The following is a 27,623-nucleotide window of genomic DNA, read 5'->3' as shown; positions in this document are numbered from 1 at the left end:
AGAACCTTTGGGTATTGTTCCACGGGACCAGTCTCTTCACAGGCTCCAGCAGGACATAGATGGAGTAAATGTTAGGATCGGCCAATCCATGGCCGTGGATACGGGTCTGCGTGGCAGCTGAGCTGGTCAGTTTCAGCCACTGGGGCTACTCCTCTCCCTTCAGGCGAGGAGTGGAGCCAGCTCTTCAATGCCCATGATCTCAAGGCCAGTTCTCCCACACCCGTGGTGAGGGGTGGAGCCATCTCTCTTGCTGCAGTGTCCAGCAATGGGCAGGACCGGCTTTCTCAGGGCCAGTGAAGGGCAGCCAGCTCTGATTTCATCACGCAAGGTTCCTGTAGCCCCCTGTGGTAACACGGGCCACAGACACTGCCCTCAGCAGCAGCTCAGGCCTGGATGACACCATGGCTTCAGGTGGTAGCACAGGCCACTCAGATAAGGTTGGCTCTGGTGGCGGCACAGCCCTCGGACATCGGCAAGGCCACAGGTTGTGGCCCAGACGGGGGGCTTCTCTGTGGCCTTTGGTGGCAACACAGGCCTTCCTTGGACTTCAACACAGACCCCTGCTGAGGATCCAGACATGGTCCTCAGCTGCAGCTCTGGCCTGGATGTCACCATGGCCCTGGGTGGCAGTACAGGCTAGTCAGATCTGTATGGCCACAGTGGCAGCGTGGCCCTCAGACTCCAACAAGGCCACAGGTTTTAATCTAGATCCCAGGCTTCCATGTGGCCTTTGGTGGCAACACAGGCCATGGACCTCACAGACCCCTGCTGTGGTAGGATCACTGAATCAGACATGGTCCTCAGCAGCAGCTGGGCCTGGATGTCACCATGGCCCTAGGTAGCAGTGCAGGCCACTCAGTTCAGCGTGGCTGCAGTGGCAGTGTGGCCCTTGGACACTAGCATGGCCCCAGGTGACAGCCTAGACCCCAGGCAGATGCCATGGTCTTCGATGATAATAGGAGGCATGGGCATCACCACTGACCGTGGCTGCAGTAGGGCCATGACTATGTTCATGTTTTAAATATCTATGTATTTATTTTTACCATGCATTTAGTGTGTTTGGTACTTTGGAACATATTAACTTTGGAACATAAATGAAATAATATGCATACTTTGGAAGGCGCTTTAAATTGTTTTTCTTGCTAGCCAAAATTATATATATATATGTATATATAATTTTTCAAGATTATATAATAGTTACATCATTCTCCCCTTCCCTTTCTTCCACCAAACTGTCCCATATACCTACCTGCCCTCTTTCAAATTCATGGCCTCTTTTTGTTTGGTGTGTGTGCGTGTATGCGTGTGTGTGTGTGTGTGTGTGTGTGTGTGTGTGTGTGTGTGTGTCTGTCTGTCTGTCTGTGTGTGTCTGTGTGTAATCCTAAATATATAAATAAAACATGCTCAGTCCATTTAACATTACTTATAGGCATGTGTTCAGGGCTGACCGTTGGTATTGGATAATTAATTGGTTTGTTCTTTTCCTGGGGAAGACTGTTTCTTCCCCTCTCTTGCTGTCCAATGTTTGGACACCAATTTTGCCTATTTACTTAATGCCATAGTACTCCTCTTAATCACAATTAAAACCACAACATACCTACTTTATTCTGGATTTACTTCTGTGTTGTCCCTCTGTAAACTTTTGGAATTGAAGGATTTTATGGACAAGATTAAATGGCAATCTCAAGTTCTGTGAGACACAGTTTGCTTAAGGTTCTGAGTTTCTTTCCCATACTTAAAACAAACAAAGAAGACAAAACTGTGCCTCACTGTACAGCTGTGGTTGTTGTGGGGGTTTGTTATGGAGTTCAGGAAGGTCTCACGTTTCCAGCATTCCTCCTGTCCATGCTTTCCAAGGCCTGGGATTAGAGCTGTGTACCACCATGCCCACAGCTTATACCTTCCTGTTAAACCTGTGCCTGGTGCCACATGGTGATGCTTTAGCTCACCTTAGGTCATAAGTCCAATGAGGATCCCGGAAGGCCATACCTCTTAGTGCCCGTAGCCATTTTAGTGGCTCCATGATGTTGGCACAATAATGAAATTGCTCAGCAAAGCACATTTCTCAAAACAAGTCTCGTCGTTAAGTTGCCCATGTTTGTATTTCCTCTCTAGAGGAAATTAATAAAGCAATACAGAAATGAATAAGCAGTAAATTAATATTGAAAGAGCAAAGCATACTTTTTTTGGCTTTTCGCTCTTTACAGACACATTCTCTTGTGACTTTTTAATTGAAGACATATAATATATCCACAAATTTTTGTTCTAACCTAACCTGTAGGATAGAATTAAATTTGTCACCTTATTAAAGTTTGGTACATGTCCCTTGAGCCCAAAGCTATGGTTATATCTGGACACATGTCAGATGCATTGTTTTATTTTATGGCTTTGATATTTGGTATCAAATAGCACTTGAACAAATAACTTCAAGCTGACATAAATTATGTTTGCATAAATAGCTGAGAACAGATTTGGAAAACAGTCAAGAACTGAGCATAATAGTGCATGCCTTTAATCCCAGTGGGTAGGCAGATCTCTGTGAGTTCCAGGCCAGACAGGGATAGACCCTGTCTCAAACAAACCAAAGGAGACAAGAGAAAGAAATAAAGTCCCAAGGCAGCTGAGGAAAGAAAACCCACCAGGAGGTAAAGAAAACAGACTTCCTCAGGCCTCCAGACTTTGCTTAAGACTTGAAAGAAAGAAAACACAGAGATCATTTAGCCCAACTATGACTGGAGTTTCCCAGACGTGAGACTTTCAGTTTTACAACGGGGAAAATTCCAGGAAAACAGAAAGAGTTGGTCATACAGCCTCCCACCTTCTTCAAGAATCCCCCTTGACAAGATAACACAGGCCATTTGGGGCTTCTAATGGAACAGATAAGCCTGGGTGGTTGGTTCCACTTCTGTTAGGATGCTCTCAGTGATGTGAAACTAGTTAACGTTTCTCTTTCATGCTTCGCCCTCAAACTGAATTGTGTGTGTGGTGTGTGGGGGTGTCTGATGTTTGGTGTCTCTTGGATCATTCTCCCCCTTATTATCACTATTTTTACAGGGTCTTTCACTGAAACCCGACACTGGAACGGCAGGATAGCCCAGTCCTGAGCTCAAAGGCCCCCTGCTTCTGACCCCCATTGCCACCCAGGGCTGAGCTTATAGTGTGCATCACTCCCTACAGGGCCTAGTCATTTATGTGGTTGCTGGGACTCGAAACTTAGGTTCTCAGGTTTGTCTAGCAATCTCTATACTCACTGAACCATCTCTCTTGTCCTCTCAAGCTGCAGTGTCTCTCTTGTTGTGAAAATGCATTGGGTCCTTACCTGAAAACCACACAAGACTTCTATTTGTGAAGTACAGAAGATATTCTTGTGGTGAGGTCAAGAAATCAAGTCACTACTTTATCCTTTCCTGCCCTCCAACTCAATATACTCATTCCAGTTCAGTTTAGTATACCATACTTGGGCTAGTCCCGTGAAGTGATCTCAGAAAGGAACACGGGCCAGCGAACAATCACACAGCACATGCTTGACAGCCAGGTGGCACATATCTCTAACTCCAGCACTTGGAGGCTAAGGAAAGATCTCGAGTTGCAAAACACGTCTCTTTTTCTTCCGAAGTAAAGGTATATTAAGCAATGACTATAAAATGACATTTATATGAAATCTAGACTGTAGAACATTATCTACTCTAGTTTGTCCAAGCTATACTTGACAAGTTAATTCAAGCTGTCTTGTTCCTCTATGTAGACTTGTTACAAGTGACAAAACTGTACTGTAAACTGATGTTATGATGATAATTTTGAGGGGGAGAAAAAAACTGACGGGAAGTAACAACTTCGATTACGACGCATAGTCAGTGTCAGCATTCAGGCATCTGTCCTGGCCTGTCCTGAGGGTCCTGACAGGATAGACCTCAGCTGCAGCCGCTAAGAACAACCCCTGTGCACATTCCCTGAGTTCCCTTATAGAAGGCGGGCCTTGTCCACCTCCTGTCTCTTTCTCTTCTACCTCTCCTGTCCCCGGGGATCTCTGCCCCCTTCTCTGCCCCTTCTCATCTTCCTCAGCTTTTGTCTCCCCAATAAGCCCTCCACATAAGTTCTGTTGTGTGGCGTGACTTTCTGGTGCCCCTTGGCTCCAACCCGCCAAGGTTGCCTTCTACCGTTTTTAAATAAATTATAACAGTCAGTAACTTCCATTATCCACAAGGACACAAAAGCCATTGGAGTTAAATATGCATTCCGTATTCAGTTTAGCCACTATGCGATGGCATTGAAATACAGGGTAAAATGTGGATGAGTTTTCTGATACAGTGTGGAGAAGAGAGGCTACAATTCATACCAGAAATACAGTTAACTTAGGTAGTATGGCCACATTATTTAATACTTCCTTGAAATGTTTTTCTATTTTGATTTATATGTATGTGTGTGTGTGCTTGTGTATATGTATGCAAATGTGTATAGGTGCCTGTGGAGGCCAGAACGGGTGTAGTATCCCCTAGAGTTGGGGTTACAGGCAGTAGTGAGCCACCTAATGTGAGGTGGGTGCTGGGAACTGAACTTAGGACTTCTGTGAGAGCAGTAAACGCATTCAACTAGTGAACTAGCCTTCTTATTCCCAGCCTGAAATGTACTTTGAGACAAAAAATAATGTGACTTCCCCTGCCTCTACTTTAAAAGAACATTAGGCTACTGATGATCATAAAATTTCCACTGGGATTTACTTGCCTAAATAGTGTATTCCATATTAAAAATGAAAACAAAGTAAGTGTGACCCACAAAGTATAAAGCAGTACACCCTGTTTAAAATGATGGAACCAGTTTGTAGAAATTAAAGAATAAAGGCTGTGTTTGTAAAAACAGATGTGCACTTTCATCATAGCTATTAGGTCTTCTTACATCTACCGATCATTCTCAAACATCATCCTAACCTTCTGGTCGGACTTTCCAGTGCAAAAATATGATGGAATTGGGTTTTTACTTCTGTCAAATGGGCATGAACTCAAAACCGGAGGATTCTAGCTCTAGAGATCTGGGCCAGCTGTGGACTCAAATTATGCAGTTAAAAAAAAAAGCAACAAAATCAAGGCCACTGATGATATTTCACATGCTGACTTTATTTTAAAAGTGGATATTTTGGGCTACTGAGTTGGCTCAGCAGGTAAAGAAGGTATCCACCAAGCCGGATGCCCTGAGTTCCATACCCAGAAGCTATCTGGTGGAAGGAAAGAATTAACTCCTACAAGGTGTGCTCTAAACTACACACACACACACACACACACACACACACACACACACACACACAAATAAGTTAACTTAAAATGAATTTAAAAATGGATTCAAAACTTTTAGACCTAAGAAAGAAGATAAATTAAAAATCTTGGGTTTGAGTGTCAAGAATAAAATATGACCTCATTAACAATATTTACAGTGCAATGGAAACATTAATCTGTATCTCCCAAGAGGAGAGAGACCGAATATTATAGTAAGAACAGACAGACTATGTGAAGAGTGTGGGACTGTTGTTGCTGCCGTGTGTTTTAGAAGTAAGAGATGTGTCAGAACGCCAGAGGGTTCACATATCTGACATTTGGTCTCTTACGGTGGTGTGTGTGTGTGTGTGTGTGTGTGTGTGTGTGTGTGTGTGTGTGTGGGTGTCTGTGTGAGTGGGTGTGTGTGTGCATGCTACATTTCACTCATCTGGCCTCCTCTTTCGATTATGTTTTTAGAGTGTAAAGAAGGCCGTGCTAACTTCTCTATTTCTTTTCAGTGGAATTTCATGGTTTGGTTTTTCCCTGAAAATAAGGAACCACCCTGCTTTGGCAGTCGTAGTCTTCTTGGAAGGAAATGGAATTTATTGCCTTCATAATATACTTATACAAAGCTCTGATTGTTCTGGAATGTTTTGTGTTATTCTGCATATGTAAAAGCCATTAATGGAACAGATGAGGCTGAGTGCTCCTACATTTGAAAACAAACCAGGAATTCCGATGATCATTACAGAGCATTGACTTGTCTGTAAAAAAAACTCTGCATAGAAACCAAAACTTTGTTAGGAATGGGAAAACAAACGGTAAAGACTATAGCTCATCATGTAATTTCTTGTTTTTATTAATTAAATTTATTCATTTATTTTACATCTTGACCACAGTTTCCTCTCCCTCATCTCCTTCCATCCCCCGACCCCAATTCCACTCCTCCTCTGCCTCTGTTCAGAAAGGGACAGGCCTCCCATGGGTGTCAACAAAGCCTGGCATAGCAAGCTGAGGTAGAACTAAGCCCCTCCCCGTGTATTCAGGCTGGGCAAGGCAACCCAGTATGAGGAACAGGTTCCTAAAAGCCAGCAGAAGCATTAGGGACAGTCCCCTGCTCCTTCTGCTACGAGTCCCATAAGCAGATCAAGCTACACAACTGTCACACATGTAGAGGGCCTAGGTCTGTCCCATGCACGCTCTCTGGGACATCTCTTGTCATCAGAGAGGCTTCATCCAGTAACTGAGGGAAACAGATACAGAGACCCACAGCCAAATATTGGGCTGAGCTCCTGCTGAAGAGAGGGAGGAAGGATTGTATGAGCAGGGTGGGGTGGGGTGGGTTGTCAAGGACATCACAAAGAAACCCACAGAAACAACTAACCTGGGCTCATTGGAGCCTGGACTGACGACAATTGGGTTAGTCAACAATCTATGAGTATAGCAGGATATCGTTAGGCATCATTATGTTTATACTTTTTTTCTCCAATCGTGTTTGGTTCTATCTTAGATCTCTGGGCCATCCAACCTCTGGTCTGTCCTGGCACTCCAGGCAGTGTCAGGGGTGGGGACTCACTCTCGAGGTCTGGGTCTGAGTCTGGACCAGTCATTGGTTGGCCATTCCCACAATCTCCACAACCACCTTTACCACCTCCCAACCCCCACACTTCCCATAGGCAGGACAGACTATACGCCAAAGGTTGTGTGGCTAGGCCAGTGTCCCAATCCCTCCCTCTTGGTCACAGGAGATGGCCAGTTAAGGCTACACATCCACCTTTGCTAGGAGTCTTAGCTGGGGTCATCCTTGTAGATTCCTAGGAGTTTCTCTTGCACCAGGTTTCTTTCTGACCCCTAAACCCTCCCTCACACTTTCCAGTCCTCTCTCAGTTCCCCCTCCATCCACTCTCCAACCCGATCCCTCATGTTCCCATCTCCACCTCTCCCCACTCCACCCACGAGATCTCTTCTATTTCTCCTTCCCTGCGAGATCACCATGTAATCATGATCACCGTGACTCATTCATTCACTGTTCAGCTTATAGGCATCTATCGGTTATGAATATGCATTCTTTTTTATGTAAGGGATTGTATATTAAGGTTGTTCTCTCCAGGCCTTATGCTACCTGAAAAATCCTTTCAACTATATATGGACAGCTGAAATTTCATCTCTTTTATACTCCATGAAAGAGAATGTTGGTTTGGAGAAGTCCTTGTTCTAAAAACAAAATTGGAGTTGTACTTACTGTGTTCTATGTAAATCACTACATAAGAATAGCCATTTGTGTAGACTGTCATGACTATAGGATGTCCAACAATTAATTCATAAAATGCACTAATGAATATAGTTGAGATTTTTTCAAACAGAACAAAAAAATCAAAACAGTTGTTTCTGGTGTTTAAATAGTATATAAACTATGAAAATAACTTATAAAAGTAGACTTTAATATAGTGGTTCTCAACCTTCACAATGCTGCCTTTAATACAGTTTCTCATGTTGTGGTGACCCCGAACCATAACATTATCTCACTGCTACTTCAAAACTATAATTTTGCTACTGTTGTGAATCATAATGTAAATATGTGATACGTGACCCTGGTGGGGGTCACCACCCACAGGCTGAGAACCACTGCTTTTGTTTGTTTTGTCTTGTTTTCGAGACAGGGTTTCTTTGTGTAGCCCTAGGTTTCCTGGAACTTGTTCTGTAGACCAGGCTGGACTCGAATACAGAGATCTGCCTGCCTCTGCCTTTTGAGTGCTGGGATTAAAGGTGTTTGCTGCCCAGCTTGAGAACTACTGCTTTCAAACCAAATATACAGCTAAAGACTGATATATCATAGACACTATCAAATGCCACTTGGAAGTTAAATAAAATAGATTTACTTTAAAAGTGCTCTTGAAGCTCTTGCTAATAAGTATTGGTTTCTTAGTGAACTCAGATATCAATGCCACAGACATTGTGGGCTGGGGAGATGGCTCAGTTGGAAAAGCTCTTGTCTTGCAAGGATGAGAACCTCAGTTCAGTTCATACCCAGAAAACATCTAACCAAAGCAAGGCATGCTGGTATACACTTGTCATCCCAGCACTGGGGAAGCCTAGAGAGGCAGACTTACAGGGCAGATTACAAATGAGAGCATTTAACTGGGCCTCTTACAGTTCCAGAGGGTTAGCTTCCAGGATGGCCAGGTGAAGGCACCAAGGCAGAAACAGTTGAGTGCTTACATCTTGATACCCAAGCAGAAGGCAGAGAGGCTCACTGGGATGACTCTAATCACTTCAGAGTCCACTCCCAGTGGCACACCTCCTCCAACAAGGCCACACCTCCTAATCCTTCCCGAGCAGGTCTTCCAAGCCTTCAAACATATGACCCTATGGGAGCCAGTCTCATTCAGACCACCACTGGAATGGTACCCAACATTGTCCTCTGGCCTCCACAAACATGCGCAAGCACATGCACATGGCTCCACACGCCTAAACATTATCTATTATCATCACACCATTTTGTTATTGGGCAAGTATCACAGGGTAAACTTATCCTGACGCGGCTGAAATGTCACCGTACAATAGGCTGCCATGACTACCGTTGTCTGTGAGGTCCAATCATTTTCCCACACCTCACCATGCAGTGCATGACTACATATAAGCACTCTAAGAAGAATTTAGGAATATATTGTTTTGACCCCACTCCTATGAGTTAGTGGTCACTTAACTGAAGTTATCGAATTTAGGTATGGCTATGCCCAGGAAGCAAGCATTCAAAGTAGCTTACCATAAAGCATTAAATCATAAAATTTTACCCTTGAGTTAAATCTCTTTATTAGGAATGGGAACATACTGCATTTATAAAATGTAAGCTCTTGAATCTCTTTTGACATGGCAGAATTTTCATTCCTTTAAATGACATGAGTATTTATTGAACATGTGCTATGTTCCAAATAGTAAAGGCTCTAATTTACTAACAGAGGGAAAGCTATGGACCAGGTGTCAAGCTTAGCACTATTGGTATATATTTCATTCAATCTGCACCAAAGCCTTTCAAGAATAGGTACAAGGGAACCCATTGTACAGATGAAGAAACTGTAGCTCAGGGACACTCAGCACCTTGCAAGGAGCACCCTGTTAGTGAATGGCAGAATCATGAATAGGGCCCAGTACTGTAGGTCGATGCTGTAGTGGCTTTTAAGCCTCCTGGTGCTGCATCTTTTAGAAAAGGGCCAGTATTCCGATGGTCTGATCAAACCGGTGTGTTTAGAGGAGGTTGTACATCCATGGAGTCTCGGAAAAATCTCCCAATAGGCAGTTTTACAGAGTGCCTGGCTGGGAAGGGTAGCCAGAGAAATATATGCCAAGGAGCAGCATGGAGCAGGTTGGCAGAAGGGGCCTGCTAAAGGTGCCGTATGCCATCTGGATTTCACCCTTCAGGTAGACAATGGTGGTGGTGGTAACATTGGTGGTAGCCGCCCACTGCCTGGTTCCCCGTGTATAACAATCAAGCTGTAACTAAAGGCTGTGGCTGGGCCACAGACAGCAGTGAGCTGAATCTTGATGTCTTCAGGCCCAGCTGAAAATGGAAAGGACCAAGGAGAGGTTGACTCACCAGGGAACTGGCTCGTATATTATACAGTATGAGAGTTCTGTGCAGGGCTCTCCTGCGAGGTGGGGAACCTGAGAGATGGTGGCACAGCTCAGTCTAATTTCAAAAGCCACAATCCATGCTAGGGAAGGGAACCAACTCACGCTACAACCTACAGTTAGAGTCTGAAGGCTCGGGGGTGGCACTGGCCCTGGAGTCCAGGAAGCCTGGAATTAATTCTCACGGCAAAGGGCAGTAGGAGAAGAGGTATTCTGGGAGATGAGTACATTCTTTTCCAGTTTCATCCTCTCCAGGTCCCTGAATGGTAATTACACACACTGAAGGTGAACATTCCCCACAGAATGTGCTCGGACTCATTTACCAATCTCTGGAAATCCCCTCACAGACAATCCCCAAATAGACTAATTAGTCCTCAGTGCAAATGAGTTACCACCTAAAACTGTCATGCTTAATTCCATCAATTCTATCCCAATATTTTTCAAATCCCCACCTACATCTGGATTGGTTGTTTTCTCTACTGTGTATAACCCCAAACAACTGAAATAGCTAATTAGCATTGCTACCAGGCCCTTCAAAATGAGACTCAGTCCTAGGTATTCAACGCTGTCTCTGCATATAGCCCACACTCCCCCTAAGCTGAAGTGGCTGAGGGATGTAACACATCACACTCTCTAACTACTTTTTTTTTTTTTTTTTTTTTTTTTTTTTTTTTTTTTTAAGCACAGAGGCATATCTTCACTTCCCACCTCCACCTCTAGCAGCACACCAGGAGAGGCAATGGTAAGTAACAGAGGATAGACTGGACCCTCCAGGAATATCTGTTTGGAAAGTTGTAGGAGCAGAAAGGTGTGACACCTCTTCAAACCCACTGTAAGGGGCATGGCCATCACTCCCATAAAGCAGGCTGATGAGTACATGATGGGAGATGAGTACATTCTAGAGGAAAGCCTGATGAATGCATTTAGCCAATGTCTTCTGAGACACAGGAGCTGTCAGAGAGTAAGACTGAAAGACGCCCCCACCCCGAGAAAACTCGGCTCAGGTATGTGTTGTGAGAGGCCGAGGGGGCAGGCCACATTCTCTGCCTCTCCCTAACATTCCTTCTTCCCGAGGTTTCTGAGGCAGAATGCCCTGGAATGGGAAGCTTCAAGGGAGGGGAAGAAGACATGATCTTCCCAGGTTTTATGGCTTGGCCTGAGGGAGAGCATTCTAGTTTCTACAACTCACCTTGGAGAAGAGGAATTTTGGTTTCTGGGAGTTGGCTTTGCTTTGGAGGGCAAACCAGGCGTGAAGGAAAGACCGCAGCTCAGAGATACCTGGCTTCTGAGGCCTTTCCAATTTCCTTCATTCAAGGGACTCAGCATGGCGGCACAAAGTGTCACAGTTTAAAGTAGTGCCTTCTGAGCCTGAACATAATAAAATATATAATAAAATATTCTGTTCGATGATGAATTTTAATGTCTTGGTTATAGACACTATAGACAGCCTGCACTTGCTTCATTAACATTGAATACATTAAAAGTCAAATCATTCATGAACAGAAACAGACGTGGAGATGTCATCTAAAGCCTAATATAAAATGCACTCTTTAATTCAGTCGTGGGAAAAATGCTCACAATGTCTGTTTTTCTTTTTCTTTCTTTTTTTCTTCAGTAGGTTCGGATGGAGTATGCCAAACTTATCCTAGGGAATTGCTTATATGTAAGAAACAAGTGGAAGAGTTGGTTGGTGATCACTCAAAAAATAGGAGGATAAGAAGAAATGTGTGTGTGTGTGTGTGTGTGTGTGTGTGTGTGTGTGTGTGTGTGTGCTGTCAATTTCCTTGGAAACCCCTTCATAGCGTTGCTAGAAAACAAGACATAAAAGTAACTAGAGCGGAGGCAAACAAGGACATCTCCCTTCAGGCCTACAGACCAGGAGTGCAACTCCAATCTTCTAGTTCTTCTGGGTTTTATTGATGCCTCTAAGCCCGAGTCCCGAGAGAAACAAGAGCCTTAAACCCTTGCATTCCAGAACTCTTGACTGCAACTGAATTCTGGCTCCACCTTCAGGTAGACACCGCCGCGCTGCTGGCCTGGCACCTCAGTTTCCCCAGGTCGATAACCGGGGTCCTGGCAACTGTTGCAGGCTCTCACCGAGCCGTTCCAAAGAGTGGAACCCGCCGGGCTCTCGGACGCGCACTCCACGCTCGAGCTGTTACGTCAGTGGTTTCCCCCGGCGGCGCCCGGGCTGTCCTCCTAAAATACTAGTATAAGAAGTATAAATGGCCCGGGAGTGTGCAGGGACCGGGCCCACGTGACCGCTCCACGAAGGCCACCGGCGGGGGCTTCGGAGCGCAGGCCGCGCGGTTTCCCGCCGCATCCCCGGCCGACGGGCGAGCGGGCGAGCGGGCTCCGGGGCGCGGGGCCCTGGCGGCGGCTGGAGCGCTGCCTCGGGCCGGTGAATCATCCCGGCAGAGAGCGAGCGCCGCGGCGGCCCGCAGCAGCAGCAGCAGGAGCCGCAGCAGCAGCAGCAGCAGGAGCAGCAGGAGCCGCAGCAGCAGCAGCCGCCGCGCCGGAAGATGGCCGAGGCGGCGGCGGGCTTCCTGGAGCAGCTCAAGTCCTGCATCGTGTGGTCGTGGACCTATCTGTGGACCGTGTGGTTCTTCATCGTGCTCTTCCTGGTCTACATCCTGAGGGTGCCCCTGAGGATCAACGACAACCTGAGCACAGGTCAGGCCCCGGGGCCCCCGGCCGCCCCTCCCCCGCCCCGGAAAGTTAGTGCAAGTCGGGCGCGGGGTCGCGGCCGGCCCGGCGGGGACGCGCGCTCGGGGACGCGCTGCCTCAGGTGGCCGCCCGGAGCTCGCCCCGCGGCCTTGGCGGGCCCACGGTGCCTAGGGGCGGGCAGCCTGCGGCGACCCCCCCGCGGCAGGGTCCGGGCCGTCCCTTGGGTGTCCCCGCCGAGCCCCGAGAGCTCCCGAGCCCTCACCCGGGCTCGAGCGTCGCAAACTGCGGCCAGGAGGCGTCCTGCTCCCGGCTCCGGCGCCGAGAGGGCCCACGCGTGGCCCCGGCTGGGGGCGCGCGCGCCGCGGGTCGCGAGTGGAGCCTGGGCCCGCAGGGTGTCGCTGTGAGGCGGAGCGGGAGGGCATGGCCGTAGGTCCTTCTAGGAGCATGGATGACGTGTCAGGTCACCCAACGGAATGTCCAGGGGACGCGCGGACGCGCGGGGATCTGGCATTTCTGTCGCTCCCCGCAGCTGAAGTTTTCGTGTTCTCTGCTGAGCTCTCCCGAAAGCGCGATCGATGGGCTGAACGAGTGTGCATGTGGCGAATAGGGTCTTAACAAACTTGCAGCCAGCTAACGCAGTTGTTAAAAACCATGGCAAACTCAGGCTAAGAACACCCCAGAGACAGTTGAGAAACAAAACGTACTTTGAAGGAACGCTTACATCCCTTCAAGTCTGCAAATTATTGTGGATTCGAGGGAGGTACACCTATTTTCCTCACACTACCCTGGGAAGTCTTTGTTGTCCTGACTTACTTACAGAAATAGATACACATTCACATAAATGTGTCCTCTGTTGTTTAATTTACATACTCTGCGAGACCAAGGTTGGGAACGCATTTCCTATGACCGTAACTGTGTGAGAGTGGGGGCGGGCGGGAGGTAGACCCTTTTAGGTGCTTGCCACAATGTACTCATTTTGTTTGGACACAATCTTTTAACATTATAAACGTCATTTAATGTGATCGGGTTACTATGTTTCTTTCATAGTATCCTTTGGATGGTCTCCGTGGGAGGCCGACAGGATTCTGCACATAGAATCAGCTCACTCTTCTATAGGGGATGCTCAGCTTTTTTGGCTCCGATTATTACAAACATCTTGCTTTTTTGGACTTTTCTCTGTTAGCATGGCTGCTTGTCACATTATTGCTTTCCTTGCCTTAGGGTACAGGTTCGTAAGTCCTGATTCTTTTGAGGGTCGCATATCAGATGTCATGTATATCAGATGTTTACATTACAATTCATAACAGTAGCAAAATTACAGTTATGAATTAGTAACGAGAGGAACTGTATTAAAGGGTGGCAGCTTTAGGAAGGTTGAGAACCACTGCTTTAGGGTAAGGTATTTTCATATGACTCTAGTGACTAGAATCTAGTCTCAAGGCCTATTCTTTAAACACATTTAAATATGTTTATCACCTATTTATTGGAAGGCACACCCAATTTTTTCCTCCCAGAAAATTTGTTGTAGAGTTTTTAATAACTTGAACATTTTGCATAATACACATTGTTATTTATTTTAGAACACATATCTGTATACCACATTTGCTTAAAATAGGCTAAGTAGTTATCCATACAGATATGTAAGCATGTGCATAGAGAACAGAGCAGGCAGGAAGCACAATACCTCTTAGGAAGAGGGACGGTTTTTCAGGAAGATAGTTGGAGTTTCACACCATACCCAGGCAACACTAGACCTGGCATTTCTCACAGATGGTTTGTTTGCATAGGGACATTTCTAATTGAGACTCATGAGTAAATTCAATGTCTGGCTTGTGTCTTCCTAGACACCGTGTGGAAGCTCTTTCTTCTGTGATACAGGACCTCAGTTTGTCTTGGGGTTTTGTGCACATTCTTGTCATAAAGGGCAATAAAAAGAGAAGCACACGGAGAGTAGTCACCTCTCTGCTATTTTTATGAGAATATAGTAGACGACGGAAAGCTTTCACACTGGTCTTGAGACATCCAACTATGGCAGTGAGCCACCACAGCTAAGATTAGGTTTTTCAAAAGGCAGCGGCAGACATTGGATGGCATTTTTCTTCCCTTTTAAGTAAAAGTGAGAAGTTCTTGTAGGAAGACTGCCAGAAGATTCCTGTCAACTTATTTCCCTCCTTTCCTTGCCAATTTCTCTTTCCCATGGAAACAACTTTCTATAATGAAAGAACTTGCTGGCTAGCTTGCACACCTCCAAGCAACTGCCCTCCTGTGGTCCAGCTGGTCCTTGCGAGAGCTCTTTAAATGGGGTCTATTCCAACCCAACTCTCTCTCCTCCTCCTTCTCATTCTTTTGGTTGTTTCTGAGACAGGATCTCTTGACGTAGCTGTGGCTGGCCAGGAACCTACAGAGATCCACCTGCCTCTCCCTCCCAAGTGCTGGGATTTAAAGTGTGGGCCACCATGCTCAGCCTAACCCAGCTCACGTTGCTGTTCTTTGGCCCGGTGGTGCTTGCTCCTCCTGTGATGAGGCAGAGAGGCTGCTGGGTCTAGAGCTGTTTTCTAGAGTTGCTACAGGTGGTGTAGACCTCTACAGCACTGAAGGAAAGCAGAGCTTTGAGGCAACTGGAAGCCACGAATTCCACGATCCAGTTCCTTCTCTGCATCTATAGGGAGTGGACTCTGATTTAAATGCTGTGAACTGTTCCTGGACTTGTAGCATGCTCTCCTCAATATCTTTTTTTTTTTTTTAAATTGAAAATAGATTCTTCTCCCATACTCTCCAGACCCACTCCCCTTCATCTCCCATCAGAAAAGAGCAAGGCTCTAAGAGACAACAACCAAACAGGACAAAAAGAAAAATACAGTAAGACAAGGCCAAAGATACCCCCCCACCCCCACAGTTAGGAGCCCCACAAAAACACCAAGCTAACAGCTACAACCTATACACAGAGGACCTGGTGCAGACTCATGCAGGTCCCTTGTTTGCCCCTTTCAGTTTCTGAGAGTCCGTTAGTGCCATGCTTAGTTGAGTCAGTGGGTCATTTTCTCCTGGTGTCCTGAATGCCATCTGACTTTATCAGCCCCCTACGCCAGGGGATTCCCCTAGCTCTGTTTAGACTCTCTCTCCAAATAATGTCTTACTGTGGGTCTCTGCACCTGTTCCCATCTGCTGCCGGAGGAAGCCTCTCTGATGACGACTGGACAAGGCACCAATCTATAAGTATAGCAGAGCATCATTAGGGATCTTTTCATTGATTTGTTGTTGTTGTGTTTTGTTTTGTTTTAGAAAGGTTGTGTTTGGTTTTGCTCTAGGTCTCTGGGCTCTCTAGTCTCTGGTTTCCGGCCCCCCAAGCAGTATCAGATGGACGCCCTCCCGTTGGTCACTCCCACATACTTTATACCTCCATTGCTTCAGCACATCTTGCAGGCAGGACTGGTTGTTGGTCAAAAGTTTTGTGGCTGGAAAGATGTCCACGTTTCTCTTTTGGTAGCCTGTAGAGTACCTCCCTGCACCAAAGAGACGTACTAGAAGGTAGGGGTGGAGGCTGCATGCGGGCACCAGCTGGACCTCTCCATGTTCAGTGAGCTGTGTGGATGTTGTCCTCGGCAATGGGGCTCCAGGTTTTAGAGAGCGACCCTCTGTCCTAGCACCAGCCTCGGTTGTTTGGGGATCTCCACGGGACCCCCTCAGCCAATAACTCAGTTGAATGCCATCTGGTCCCACCACTGGAAGCCTTGGCTGGTTACAAAAGATGGCCAGTTGAGACTCCATGTCCCCCATTACTAGGAGTCCTCACTAGGATCACCCTCATAAATTTCAGAAAGTTTCCTTTGCACTAGGTTTCCACACCTCCTACGAAATGCTCCCCAATTCCATCTCTCCCCACACTCCCTCTCCATCCCATTTCCCCTCAACCCAGTCCCTCCCTCTCCCATCCCCACCCTCCCCAAGTCCACCCTATTTTATTTCCCCTTCCCAGGGAGGCCCATGCATTCCCTAAACCCTCCTTTTTATCTAACCTCTCAGGGTCTATGGATTGTATCTTGTTTAATATTTATTTAAAGTCTAATATCCACTTATAAGTGGATGCATACTATATTTGTCTTTCTGGGTCTGGGTTACCTCACTCAGGATGATTTTTTCCATTTTCCATCCATTTGCCTGCAAATTTCATAATGTCTTATTTTATTTATTTATTTATTTTTTTTTTTAGTTTTTTGAGACAGGGTTTCACTGTGTAACAGCCTTGGCTGTCCTGGAACTCACTCTGTAGACCAGACTGGCCTCAGACTCACAGAGATCCACCTGCCTCTGCCTCCTGAGTGCTGTGATTAGAGGTGTGCGCCACCACTGCCCAGTGATGATGTCATTTTTAACAGCTGTGTAATACTCCATTGTGTAAATGCACCACATTTTGTTTATTCACTCTTCTGTTGAGGGACATCTAGGTTTTTCCCCAGTTTATGGCTATTATGAGTAAAGCTTCAATGAACATAGTTGAACAAGTGACCTGTGGTACGATGAAGTGTCTTTGGGTATATGTCCAATAGTGGTGTAGCAGAGTCTTGAGGTAGATTGATACCCAATTTTCTGACAACTGCCATTTGTCATATTACAAGTTTGCACTCCCACCAGCAATGGAGGAGTGTTCCCCTTGCTCCACATCCTCATCAGTCACTTGTATGTTTGATTTTAGCCTTTCTGACAGGTGTAAGATGGAATCTCAGAGTCATTTTGATTTGCATTTCCCTGATGGCTAAGGATGTTGAACATTTTTTTTAAGTTTCTCAGATATTTGATATTACTCTATTGAGAATTCTCTTTTTAGACCTGTCCTCCATTTTTAAAATTGGATTATATGGTTTATTGATATCTAGTTTCTTGAGTTCTTTATATATTTTGGATATTAGCCCTCTATCAGATGTAGGGTTGATAAAAATCTTTCCCTATTCTGGAGACTGCTTCTTTGTCCAATTGATGATGTCCTTTGCCTTACAGAAGCTTTTCAGTTTCATGAGGTCCCATTTATTAATTTTTGATCTTAGTGCCTGTGCTATTGGTGTTCTATTCAGAAAGTTGTTTCCTGTGCCAGTGTTCAAGGCTCTTCCCCACTTTCTCTTCTATTAGATTCAGTGTATCTGGTTTCATGTTGAGGTCTGTGATCCACTTGGACTTGAGTTTTGTGCAGAGTGATAAATATGGATCTATTTGCATTCTTCTACATGTGGACATCCAGTTTGACTAGCACTATTTGTTGAAGATGCTTTCTTTTTTCCATTGTATAATCATGACTTCTTTTTTAAAAAAAATCGGCTGCCTCTAGGTGTGTAGGTGTGTGAATTTATGTCGGGGTATTCAGTTCAATTCCATTGATCAACATGTCTGTTTTTATGCCATGCAGTTTTTATTACTGTAGCTCATTGGTACAACTTGATATCAGGGGTGATGATATCTCCAGCATTTCTTTTATTGTTCAGGATTGCTTTAGCTATCTTGGGTTTTTTGGTTTTCCACGTGAAGTTGAGAATTGTCCTTTCAAGGGCTGTAAAGAATTGTGTTGGAATTTTGATGGGGATTGTATTGAATTTGTAGGTTGTTTTTGGTAAGATTTTCATTTTTACTATGTTAAACCTACTAATTCACGAGCATGGGAGATCTTACCATCTTCTGATATCTTCCTCAATTTCTTTCTTCAAAGACTTGAAGTTTTTATCATACAGGTCTTTCACTTGCTTGGTTAGAGTTAACCCAAGACATTTTATATTATTTGAGGCTATTGTAAAAGGTGTTATTTCCATGATTTCTTTTTCAGTCTGTTTGTCATTTGTATATAGGAAGGCTACTGATTTTTTTTGAGTTAATCTTGCATCTAGTTACTTTGCTGAAAGTGGAGTTGCTGAAGAACTCCAGCTGTAGGAGTTCTCTGGTGGAATTTTTAGGGCCACTTATGTATACTATCATATAATCTACAAATAAAGATACTTTGACTTCTTCCCTTCCAGTTTGTATCCCCTTGATCTCCTTCAGTTGTCTTATTGTTCTTGCTAAAATGTCAAGTACTGTATTGAAAATGAATATATATGGAGAGATTGGACAACTTTGTCTTGTTCCTGATTTTAGTGGAATTACTTTGAGTTTCTATACATTTAATTTGATGTTGGCTATAGGATTGCTGTAAATTGCCTAATTATGTTGAGGTATGTTCCCTGTATCCTTAATCTGCCCAAGATTTTATCATGAAGGGGTGTTGGATTTTGTCAAAGGCCTTTTGGGCATCTAATGAGATGATCATGTAGTTTTTTTTTTTTTTTTCAGTTTGTTTAAATGGTAGATTATATTTACTGATTTTTATATGTTGAACCATCCTTGCATCTCTGAGATGAAGCCTACTTAATCATGATGCATGATCTTTTTGATGTGTTCTTTGATTTGGTTTGTAAGTATTTTACTGAGTATTTTTTCATCTATGTTCATAAGGGAAATTTTTTGAGTCTTTATGTGGTTTTGGGTATCAAGGTAATTGTGGCCTCATAAAATGAATTTGGCAATGTTTTCTGTTTCTATTTTGTGGAATAATTTGAGGAATGTCAGTATTAACTTTTCTTTGAAAGTCTGGTAGAATTCTATACTAAAACCTATGGCCCTAAGGATTTTTCTTTTTTCTTTTTTTTTTGAGGGGGGGTGACTTTTAACAACTGCTTCCATTTCACTAAGGGTTATAGTCTATTTAAATTATTTAATCATGATTTAACCTTAGTAAGTGGTACCTATGTACATTTTTTTTTTTTTTTGATTTCCAATTTGGATGATTCTGTGGATTTTCTTGTCTGTTTTTATGTCCCCATTTTCATTTTGGATTTTGCTAATTTGGGTATTCTCTCTCTGGGCCTTTTAGTTAATTTGGATAAGAGTTTGTCTATCTTATTGATTTTTCTCAAAGAAACAACTCTTTTGTTTCATTGATTCTTAATGTTCTCTTTATTTCAATTTTATTAATTTAAGGCCTCTGTTTGATTATTTCTTGCTGTCTACTCCTCTTGGGTGTGCTTACTTCTTTTTGTTCTAGAGCTTTCAGGTGTGCTGTTAAGTTGCTAGTGTGAGATTCTCTCTCTCTCTCTCTCTCTCTCTCTCTCTCTCTCTCTCTCTCTCTCTCTCTCTCTCTCTCTTTTATGTAGGCACTTAGTGCTATGAACTTTCCACGTAGCACTGCTTTCATTGTGGCCCATAAGTTTGGGTATGCTATGCTTTCATTTTCATTGAATTCCAGAAAGTCTTTAATTTCTATTTTTTATTTCTGTCTTGACCTGTTTTTTCATTTAGTAGAGAGTTGATCAGCTTCCAAGAGTTTGTAAGCTTTCTGTTGTTTCTGTTGGTGATATCCCCCTTTAATCCATGGTGGGCTGATAGGATGCAGGGAGTTATTTTAATTTCCTTATATGTGCTGAAACTTGCTTTGTGTCCAAGTATGTGATCAATTTTGGAGATAGTTATATGAGGTGCAGAGGAGGAGGTATATTTTTTTTTTTGTGTTTGGGTGAAAATGTTCTGTAGATATCTGTTGGGTCCATTTGGTTTATAATGTCTGTTAGCTTCAGTATTACTCTGTTTAGTTTTTGTCTGGATGACCTGTCTATTGGTGAGAGTGGGGTATTGAAGTCTCCCACTATCAGTGTGTGAGGGTCAGCATGTGGTTTTAGCTGTAGTAGTGTTTCTTTTCTAAAAGTGGTTGCCCTTGTGTTGGGGCATAGATGTTTAGAATTGAAATGTCATCTTGGTAGATTTTTCTTTTGATGAATATGTATTGTCCTCCATATCTTTTGATTAGTTTTGGTTTGAAGTCTATTTTGTTAGATATTAAAATGCCTACATCTGATTGCTCCTTAGATTCATTTGCTTGGAATATTTGTCTGTCTGTCTGTCTGTCTGTCTATCTTCTTCCCTCCCAACTTCCCTCCCTCCCTCCTTCCCTCCCTCCCTCCCTCCCTCCCTCTCTTTCTTTCCCTTCCCTGCTCACCTCCCTGTCCCTCCACCCCACCTTCCCTCTGCTCACCCCATCCACTCCTCCTCCTTTCTATTCAGGGTTGGAGATCAACAAAACATGGCATATCAAGTTGCAGTAAGACTAAACACCTTTGTGTAAAGGCTGAGCCGGGCAAGCCAGTATAAGGAATAGGGTCCCAAAAGCCAGTAAAAGAGTTAGAGAAGCCCTTGCTCCCACTGCTAGGAGTCCCACAAGAAGACCAGTTTTTCCAACCTTTTACCTTGAGTTAATGTCTATCCTTGATGTGATGTTGAGGTATGTTTCTTGTATGCAGCAGAAGGATGGATCCCTTTTTCATATCCATTCTGTTAGCCTGTGTTTTTTTATTGGGGGATTGAGTCCATTGATATTGAGAGATGTTAGTGACCAATGATTGTTAATTCCTGTTATTTTGTTGTTGTTGTTGGTGGTGTGTGTGTATGTGTGTGTGTGTGTGTGTGTGTGTGTGTGTGTGTGTGTGTGTGTGTTTTCCTTCTTTGAGTTTTGCTGGTGTGAGATTATTTATTGCCTGTGTTTTCCAAGGTGTAGTTAATCTCCTTGGGTAGGATTTTCCTTCTAGTACCTTCTGTAGGGCTGGATTTGTGGATAGATATTGGTTTAAATTTGACCTTTTTTTTTTTTTTCGAGACAGGGTTATTGTGTGTAGCTTTGCACCTTTCCTGGAACTTACTCTGTAGACCAGGCTGGCCTCGAACTCACAGAGATCCGCCTGCCTCTGCTTCCCAGTGCTGGGATTAAAGGCCTGCGCCACCACCACCCCCGGCTAAATTTGACTTTATTATGGAATATCTTATTTTCTCCACCTCCAGTATAGTACTCTGGGTATATGTATGCTGGGAAAGTTTTGCTGGGTGTAGTAGTCTGGGCTGGCGTCTGTGGTCTCTTAGAGCCTGCAGTGCATCTATCTGTCCTGGCTTTTAGACTCTCCATTGAGAAATCAGGTGTCATTCTAATAAACCTGACATCATAGGTTGGTCTTTTTCCCTTGCAGCTTTTTAATATCCTTTCTTTGTTCTGTATGTTTAGTGCTTTGATTATTACGTGGTAAGGGGACTTCCTTTTTTGGTCCAATCTATTTGCTGTTCTGTATGCTTTTTGTACCTTTACAAAAGCATCCTTCTTTAGAATATTTAGAAGATTTTGTTGAAAATATTTTCTGGGCCTTTGAGCTGGGTTTCTTCTTGTTTCTCTAATCCTATTATTTTTAGGTTTGTTCCTTTCCTAATGTCTCAGATTTCCTGGATTTTTTTTTTTTTAAACAGGGCTATTCTGTGTAGCTTTGAAGCCTGTCCTGGAATTCACTCTGTAGCCCAGGTGGCCTTGAACTCACCGAGATCTGCCTGCCTCTGTCTCCCAAGTACTGGGATTAAAGGTGTGCGCTATCACCTCCTGACTTTCCTGGATGTTTTGTGCCAGGAATTTTTAGATTTAACCATTTCTTCTATCCTCTCTTCAAAGCCTGAGGATTCTCTCTTGCATCTCTTGTATTCTGTTGGTGAAACTTGTCTTTATCATTCCTGCTCAAATTTCTAAATTTTTCACTTCTAGAATTCCCTCACTTCATGTTTTATTTATTGCTCCTATTTCTATTTTCAAGTTTTGAACAGTTGTATTCATTTTCTTCAACTGTTTTTGTTTGTTTGTTTCTTGGCTTTCTTTAAGAGATTTATTCATTTCCGCTAATTGTTTGTGTTTTCCTGGATTTCTTTAAGGGATTTATTCATTTCCTCTTTAAGGACCTCTATCATCTTCATATAGTTATTTTTAATGAAGTTTTCTTGTGCTTCTGCTGTGTTGGAATGTTCAGGTCTTGCTGTCATAGGATAGATGGGTTCTGGTGGTATTATTGATTATGTTTTTATGCTGGTGGCTAGGCATCTGGGTTTGGGGTGATTATAGGTCTAGGTACTGATTTCTGGGTTTGTCTTTGTTGGGTAGGTGTTTTGTTCCTTGGTTTTGTTTCCTCTCTGAATTTTCAGAGTATGATGGCTGTGTGTTGCCTCTTTTACTGACCTGCTTGACTGCTGTGTTCACAGGGAATGCCTGGTGGTGTTGGAGGCTGGGATGCAGGGACAAGTTGGTGGAAAGAGGTCAGGAGGGGATGATTGGTGGAGACCTGAGCAGGGGAGGAAGGTCTCAGCTGGTGATCTGTTGCAGAACCAGGGAAGAGACTGAGGGATTGGTCTAGGGGCACGGAGAGAGTGGAGAAGGTCTTTGGGCAGCCCACCTGATTTTCTAGCAGACATGGCTTGCGGCTGAGCCATGGGAGTCTGCCTGAGTTGGGGACTGGGATACAGCAACAAGTCAGGCTAAGGAGGCAGAAGGGATGGTCTGTGGGATCCACAGGGGAGGTGAGCAGTGGGGAAGGGAGGCTGCAGTTGGTGTTCTGTTGTAGTGCTGGGGAGGAGCCTGAGGGGTTGGGTCTAGGGGAACAGAAGAATAGAGAAGGTCTGCAGGTAGGCTACCTGTTCTTCTGGCAGTCTCCTTGATTGCATGGGACAACTTTAATTCTTTGACTTCATTAGATTGTGGTAAATGTGCTTTAAATACTATGTGTTGATTTACATATGCAGTTATGTTACATATATAATTATGTGTATACAATTAATTTCCCCATTGCTGCCTTTGCATAGGACACTGTGACATGGGTAACAGGATGAGAATGATGTACAAGTGTGTAAAAATGTCAGACTAAATAAGGCGTTTATAACATAAGTGCACTTTCCCATAATGTCAAGTGGAGCAGCGCAAGTTAATAGGAATTTTCCCTGAGCTGAGCCTCTGAGAGTGAAGAGAATTCTGGTTCTGAGTTGGGAATGCAGGGGAGTGGACCTTCCAAACAGAAAGCACAAACATGAAAGTGTAGGACAGATTTAGAGAACCATGAAATCATGTGGAATTTAAAACAATAAAAGAAAAGCACCTTGATGAGCAACTGTGATTAAAAAAAATTCTCTGGTATCATGTGTAGCTTTCCACATAGAAATAATTATGATTCTTTTCAAGGTACAGCACAGTTTCTTTATATTATTTATGTCTTAGTTTCTCTATATTATTTATGTCTTTATATTATTTATATATTGCTGTGAAGAGACATCATGACCATGGCAGTTCTTATAAAGGAAAACATTTAATTGGGGCTGGCTTACAGTTCAGAAGTTGAGTTCATTATCACCATGACAGGGAAGCATGGCAGCATGCAGGCAGACATGGTGCTGCAGAGGGAGCCTAAAGTTCTACATCTGGATCTGCAGGCAACTGGAAGAGGCACTGTGAGTCACTGGCCAGGCTTGAGCATCTGAGACCTCAAAGCCCACCCCTAGCGACACACTTCCTCCAACAAGGTCATACCTTCTGCAGCAAGACCCCGCCTCCTAATAGTGCCACTCCCTGTGTGGCTGTGGGGCCGCTTTCTTTCAAACCCCGCCCCCGCCCCCCAGTTTCCCCCTTTCACTGTCTGGGCTGAATCATCAAGGCGCTGAAGCAGCACTATTAAGTGTCTGGACACAGTTCATAGAATTCCACAGGATTCTAATGATTAATAAATACAGACTTGCAGAGAACATGTCACAAGGGGCAACAAAGTCTTGTTATGGAAAACAAATTTGAAAAATGACAGGGAAGAAAATAAACATACAGGTAATACTGATTAGCTTTGATGGTTAACTCTGATGTTAGATGGAGAGTCTTTAAATAATTTTATGATTTACTTAAAATAGGATGAACAAGATTATATAAAATATCACAAGATATATTACTTGTTGCTTTTCAAGTGAATTAATTTTCCAGAAAAGCAGAAATTTACTTCAGATTAGAACAGTCACATAGGTATTATTTGGAAGAAACAATAGATTTGTCAAAAAAAGAAAGAAAGAAAAAGAACAGTAACTTGTTTCACGTTGTGCTACCAATAGCACTTTCTCATCCACCCTAAGCTGCAAGGTTTGACTGCTGCGTTTTAAACACCTTGCACAGTCTACCTTTAAAATCTTTTCTGTCTTTTGCATTTATCAGTTAAAGTGATTTCCCAATTCAGTTTACCAAAATGCAAGTTTAAAAGATCTTTGAATTTTTTTGAAAAACTTTGGAACCTTTTTCACTCGTTTGGAAAACAAAGATGTGATTCAGTGGCCTGACCTAAGCTTAAAGTTGTTTATATTCTAAAATATCTTTGTATTATGGTATGAGTGCAGATATAAAACTTATAGTTTTTGAATCATATTGATTACTACTCAGTTTTGTTTTTCTCCAAGTTGGAGATGGTTGCTTTATCCAGATTGGTTTTCTGGAGGGCCTAATTACAGTTTATATCTGTCTCTTGCCTTTGTTGCTCTTTAAAATCATCCCTCTAGCTGTAAACCCACCTATCCTTCAATGACAAGTTTGTATGCTACGTTATGATACTCTGTTCAACTGAGAGACCTTCCCCTCTCACTCTTACCATGTATTATCCAAGAGGCATGTGGTCCTTTTTACCTCATATGAAGTGTGGTATGTCTTCTCTGTGTATCAGTGTTGGTGTGCACGTGTATTTGTGTACATGTTCCATCATTTCCTCTGGACTTAAGCCATTTGCCTTCTTATTAATTTCTTGCACAGTGTAGATTCTTACTGTTCACTGGCTCATTCAGTATACAAACTAGAGTTCATATAGTGAGGTGGGATTAGAACATGCATCAGTTCTTGGATATTTGCTCCTCTTAAGATTTTACTATTCAATTGAGGTCAGCAGCTGCTGCAAAAACTTGAATTTTTTGGTGGGTGTTGCAAATCTAATTCACTGATGTATGAAAACACAAGCTTTCTAATGTCAGCTTTGAGTTTAGCACATACCTCAGATACCCTCGTTTCTTTACTTTTAGAAATATCCCTCCTACACATTAATGAAGCAGTAGAATTGATGGCCCTTTCTCAAGTTCCTAGTTACAACATATGTCAAATGAAAACGTTATATTCTCTAAGGGTCCTTCTAGCGTTCAGATTGGTGTTTGCATCAGTGTCTTGACATGAACTTCATTGAGTCAGAGTGGAGCAGCAAGCATGTATGTGAAATTAATACACGTTTGTTTTTAACCTCTTCACTTTTGATACTTAATTCTTAGTGAATACAACCCCAGATTTTATGTGGGTCTCTTCAATGACTTCTCATTGCACTGGAAATAAAGCATTCTTGCTTCCAAAGTCGGGTGATCGAGCACCTTCCTCCCCTCCAAGTCTGAACTTCCCTCTCTTTAGATCTTGACCTCTGACACAGCTGGAATACTCTCATAATCTTAAATATGGCCAACGTGTGGCTCTTGTTCTTGTTTTCCCTTCAATTCAGAGTTCCTTTCAACTTGATTTTTTTTCTTAAAATAAGGAAATTGTAAGTGCCTATTGTCTTAGATTTCTGTTGCTCTGGTACAATACCATGACCAAAAGCAGTTGGGGACAAAGGGGTTTATTTTATCTTATACTTTTAGGTAGCAGTCTATCACTGAGGGAAGTCAGCATGGGAATTCAAGGCAGGAGCCTGGAGGCAGGAACAGATAGAGCAGGCATGGAAAAATGCTGCTTCCTGGCTTGCTCGGCTGTCTTATGCCATCCAGGACCCCATGTCCAGGAGTGGCACTGCTCACGGTGAGCCAGCCCACCCACTTCAGTCATTAATCAATAGAATACCCAAGGGCCAACAGTTTGGGGGCATTTTCTCAGTTGAGTTTCCACTTCCCATATGACTATCGCTTGTGTCCCGTCGACAGAATTGGCCAACACACTTACTATGTGTGTATGAATGTCTGCATGTGTTTATGTCTGTGTACTACTTGAGTCCCGGGTGTCTGTGGAGGCCAGAAGAGGGCATATGGTCCCTCGGAACTGTAGTTGCAGTCGTGGTGAGCTGCCATGTGGATGCTGGGAAGTGAACCTGGTTCTCCGCAGGAGCAGCCAGTGCCCTTGACTGCCGAGCCAGCTCTCCAGCCCTTCCACTTGGTTCTGGGATGGTAGTCTCCTTACCATTCACATTTCTGCCTACGTCTCATTCTCTCAAAATTCTTTCCCTGATGAGCTTGTCTGACATGTGAATGTTAAATCTGTCTCTGTTACCTCAGCACATTTGAGTTTTCTGCACAGCACTTAGGACACTTGGATATAATTCTTATTTATTAAATAATTACACTGTCCCCCTCGTGACTATAAACCTATGAAGCCAGGGACCTTGTATGTCCTGCTTACTGGTTTTCCAAAATATTGATTTATTTGGATCCGTTAATTAGGGGTAAAGCTTAAGGAAGGCTATTCTAGCCTTTTCTGTAAGTTTAATGTAAAGAATTAAACATCAATAATTGATAATCAGATGTTGCTGACTGTGCAACATAGCCTGGTGTGTCAATCACAGTTGTTTGCAAAGTAGAGTACCTTACACCACCAGGATGTGGTTTAGGGCCCTGCCAGCTTGGGCGAGTTGTCTTGTCTGTATGGAGGATAGAGAGGAGAGGAAGGTGTGCTTGGGAAATTTTCAGGACGATATTGCAGGCAGAATGAAATTTAACCACCACTCAGAAATACAATGGGAGGGGATTAGAAATATTTCACTGAAAGTTATATATTTGCCTGTCCCCATTTCTAACTTCAGGAACCATTTCTAAAACACTAGGAGCCTGAGTGAAAATCGTTTTGGCATTCTAGAGATTTGCTTTCTAGACAGTTTTACTCTAGTGTCCCTTTCTACACTGACTATTGTGTGTGTAGTAGGTGACACAAATGTCAGCTGTGATGAAATGAAAGGGGTGTTGCATTTAGAACTTGAAGATTTAAGTTGAAATTCTGGTTTCTGAAGCGTAGGGTAACTGGACAAATTACCCATGAGATTCCTTTCTCTAGGAGCGGGCAGTGACCTCCCTTTTCTGGGTTTGCCTTGCCGTGTGAGTGGGATAGCTGTTAGCACTGAGCACTGAGCAGGACACAGTGCGGGGTATCAGCCACCATACATCGCATAGCACTGTACTGGTCCCTTTCACTCACTCTGACCTGTGTCCAGTTAATAATTAATCTACTCTTTGGTT

The 27,623-nt window shown here is 43.6% G+C and overlaps 1 protein-coding gene across 2 annotated transcripts in view; it reads left to right on the top strand.

Moving 5' to 3' along the window:
- Positions 1–12,364: 12,364 nt before the first annotated feature.
- The window catches only part of St7 (suppression of tumorigenicity 7), a 246,813-nt gene continuing 231,554 nt past the window's right edge, over positions 12,365–27,623 (top strand). For both annotated transcript variants that reach the window (XM_028871758.2, XM_028871757.2), the window contains exon 1: positions 12,365–12,548. In XM_028871758.2, the coding sequence (XP_028727591.1) occupies positions 12,398–12,548 (151 nt within the window). In that variant the 5' untranslated portion in view covers positions 12,365–12,397. The remainder of the gene's footprint in view (positions 12,549–27,623) is intronic.

This window comes from Peromyscus leucopus, chromosome 3, assembly GCF_004664715.2.
Source record: "Peromyscus leucopus breed LL Stock chromosome 3, UCI_PerLeu_2.1, whole genome shotgun sequence".
In the NCBI taxonomy this organism is placed as follows: Eukaryota; Metazoa; Chordata; class Mammalia; order Rodentia; family Cricetidae; genus Peromyscus; species Peromyscus leucopus.
This window is presented reverse-complemented; position numbering and strand designations above follow the sequence as displayed.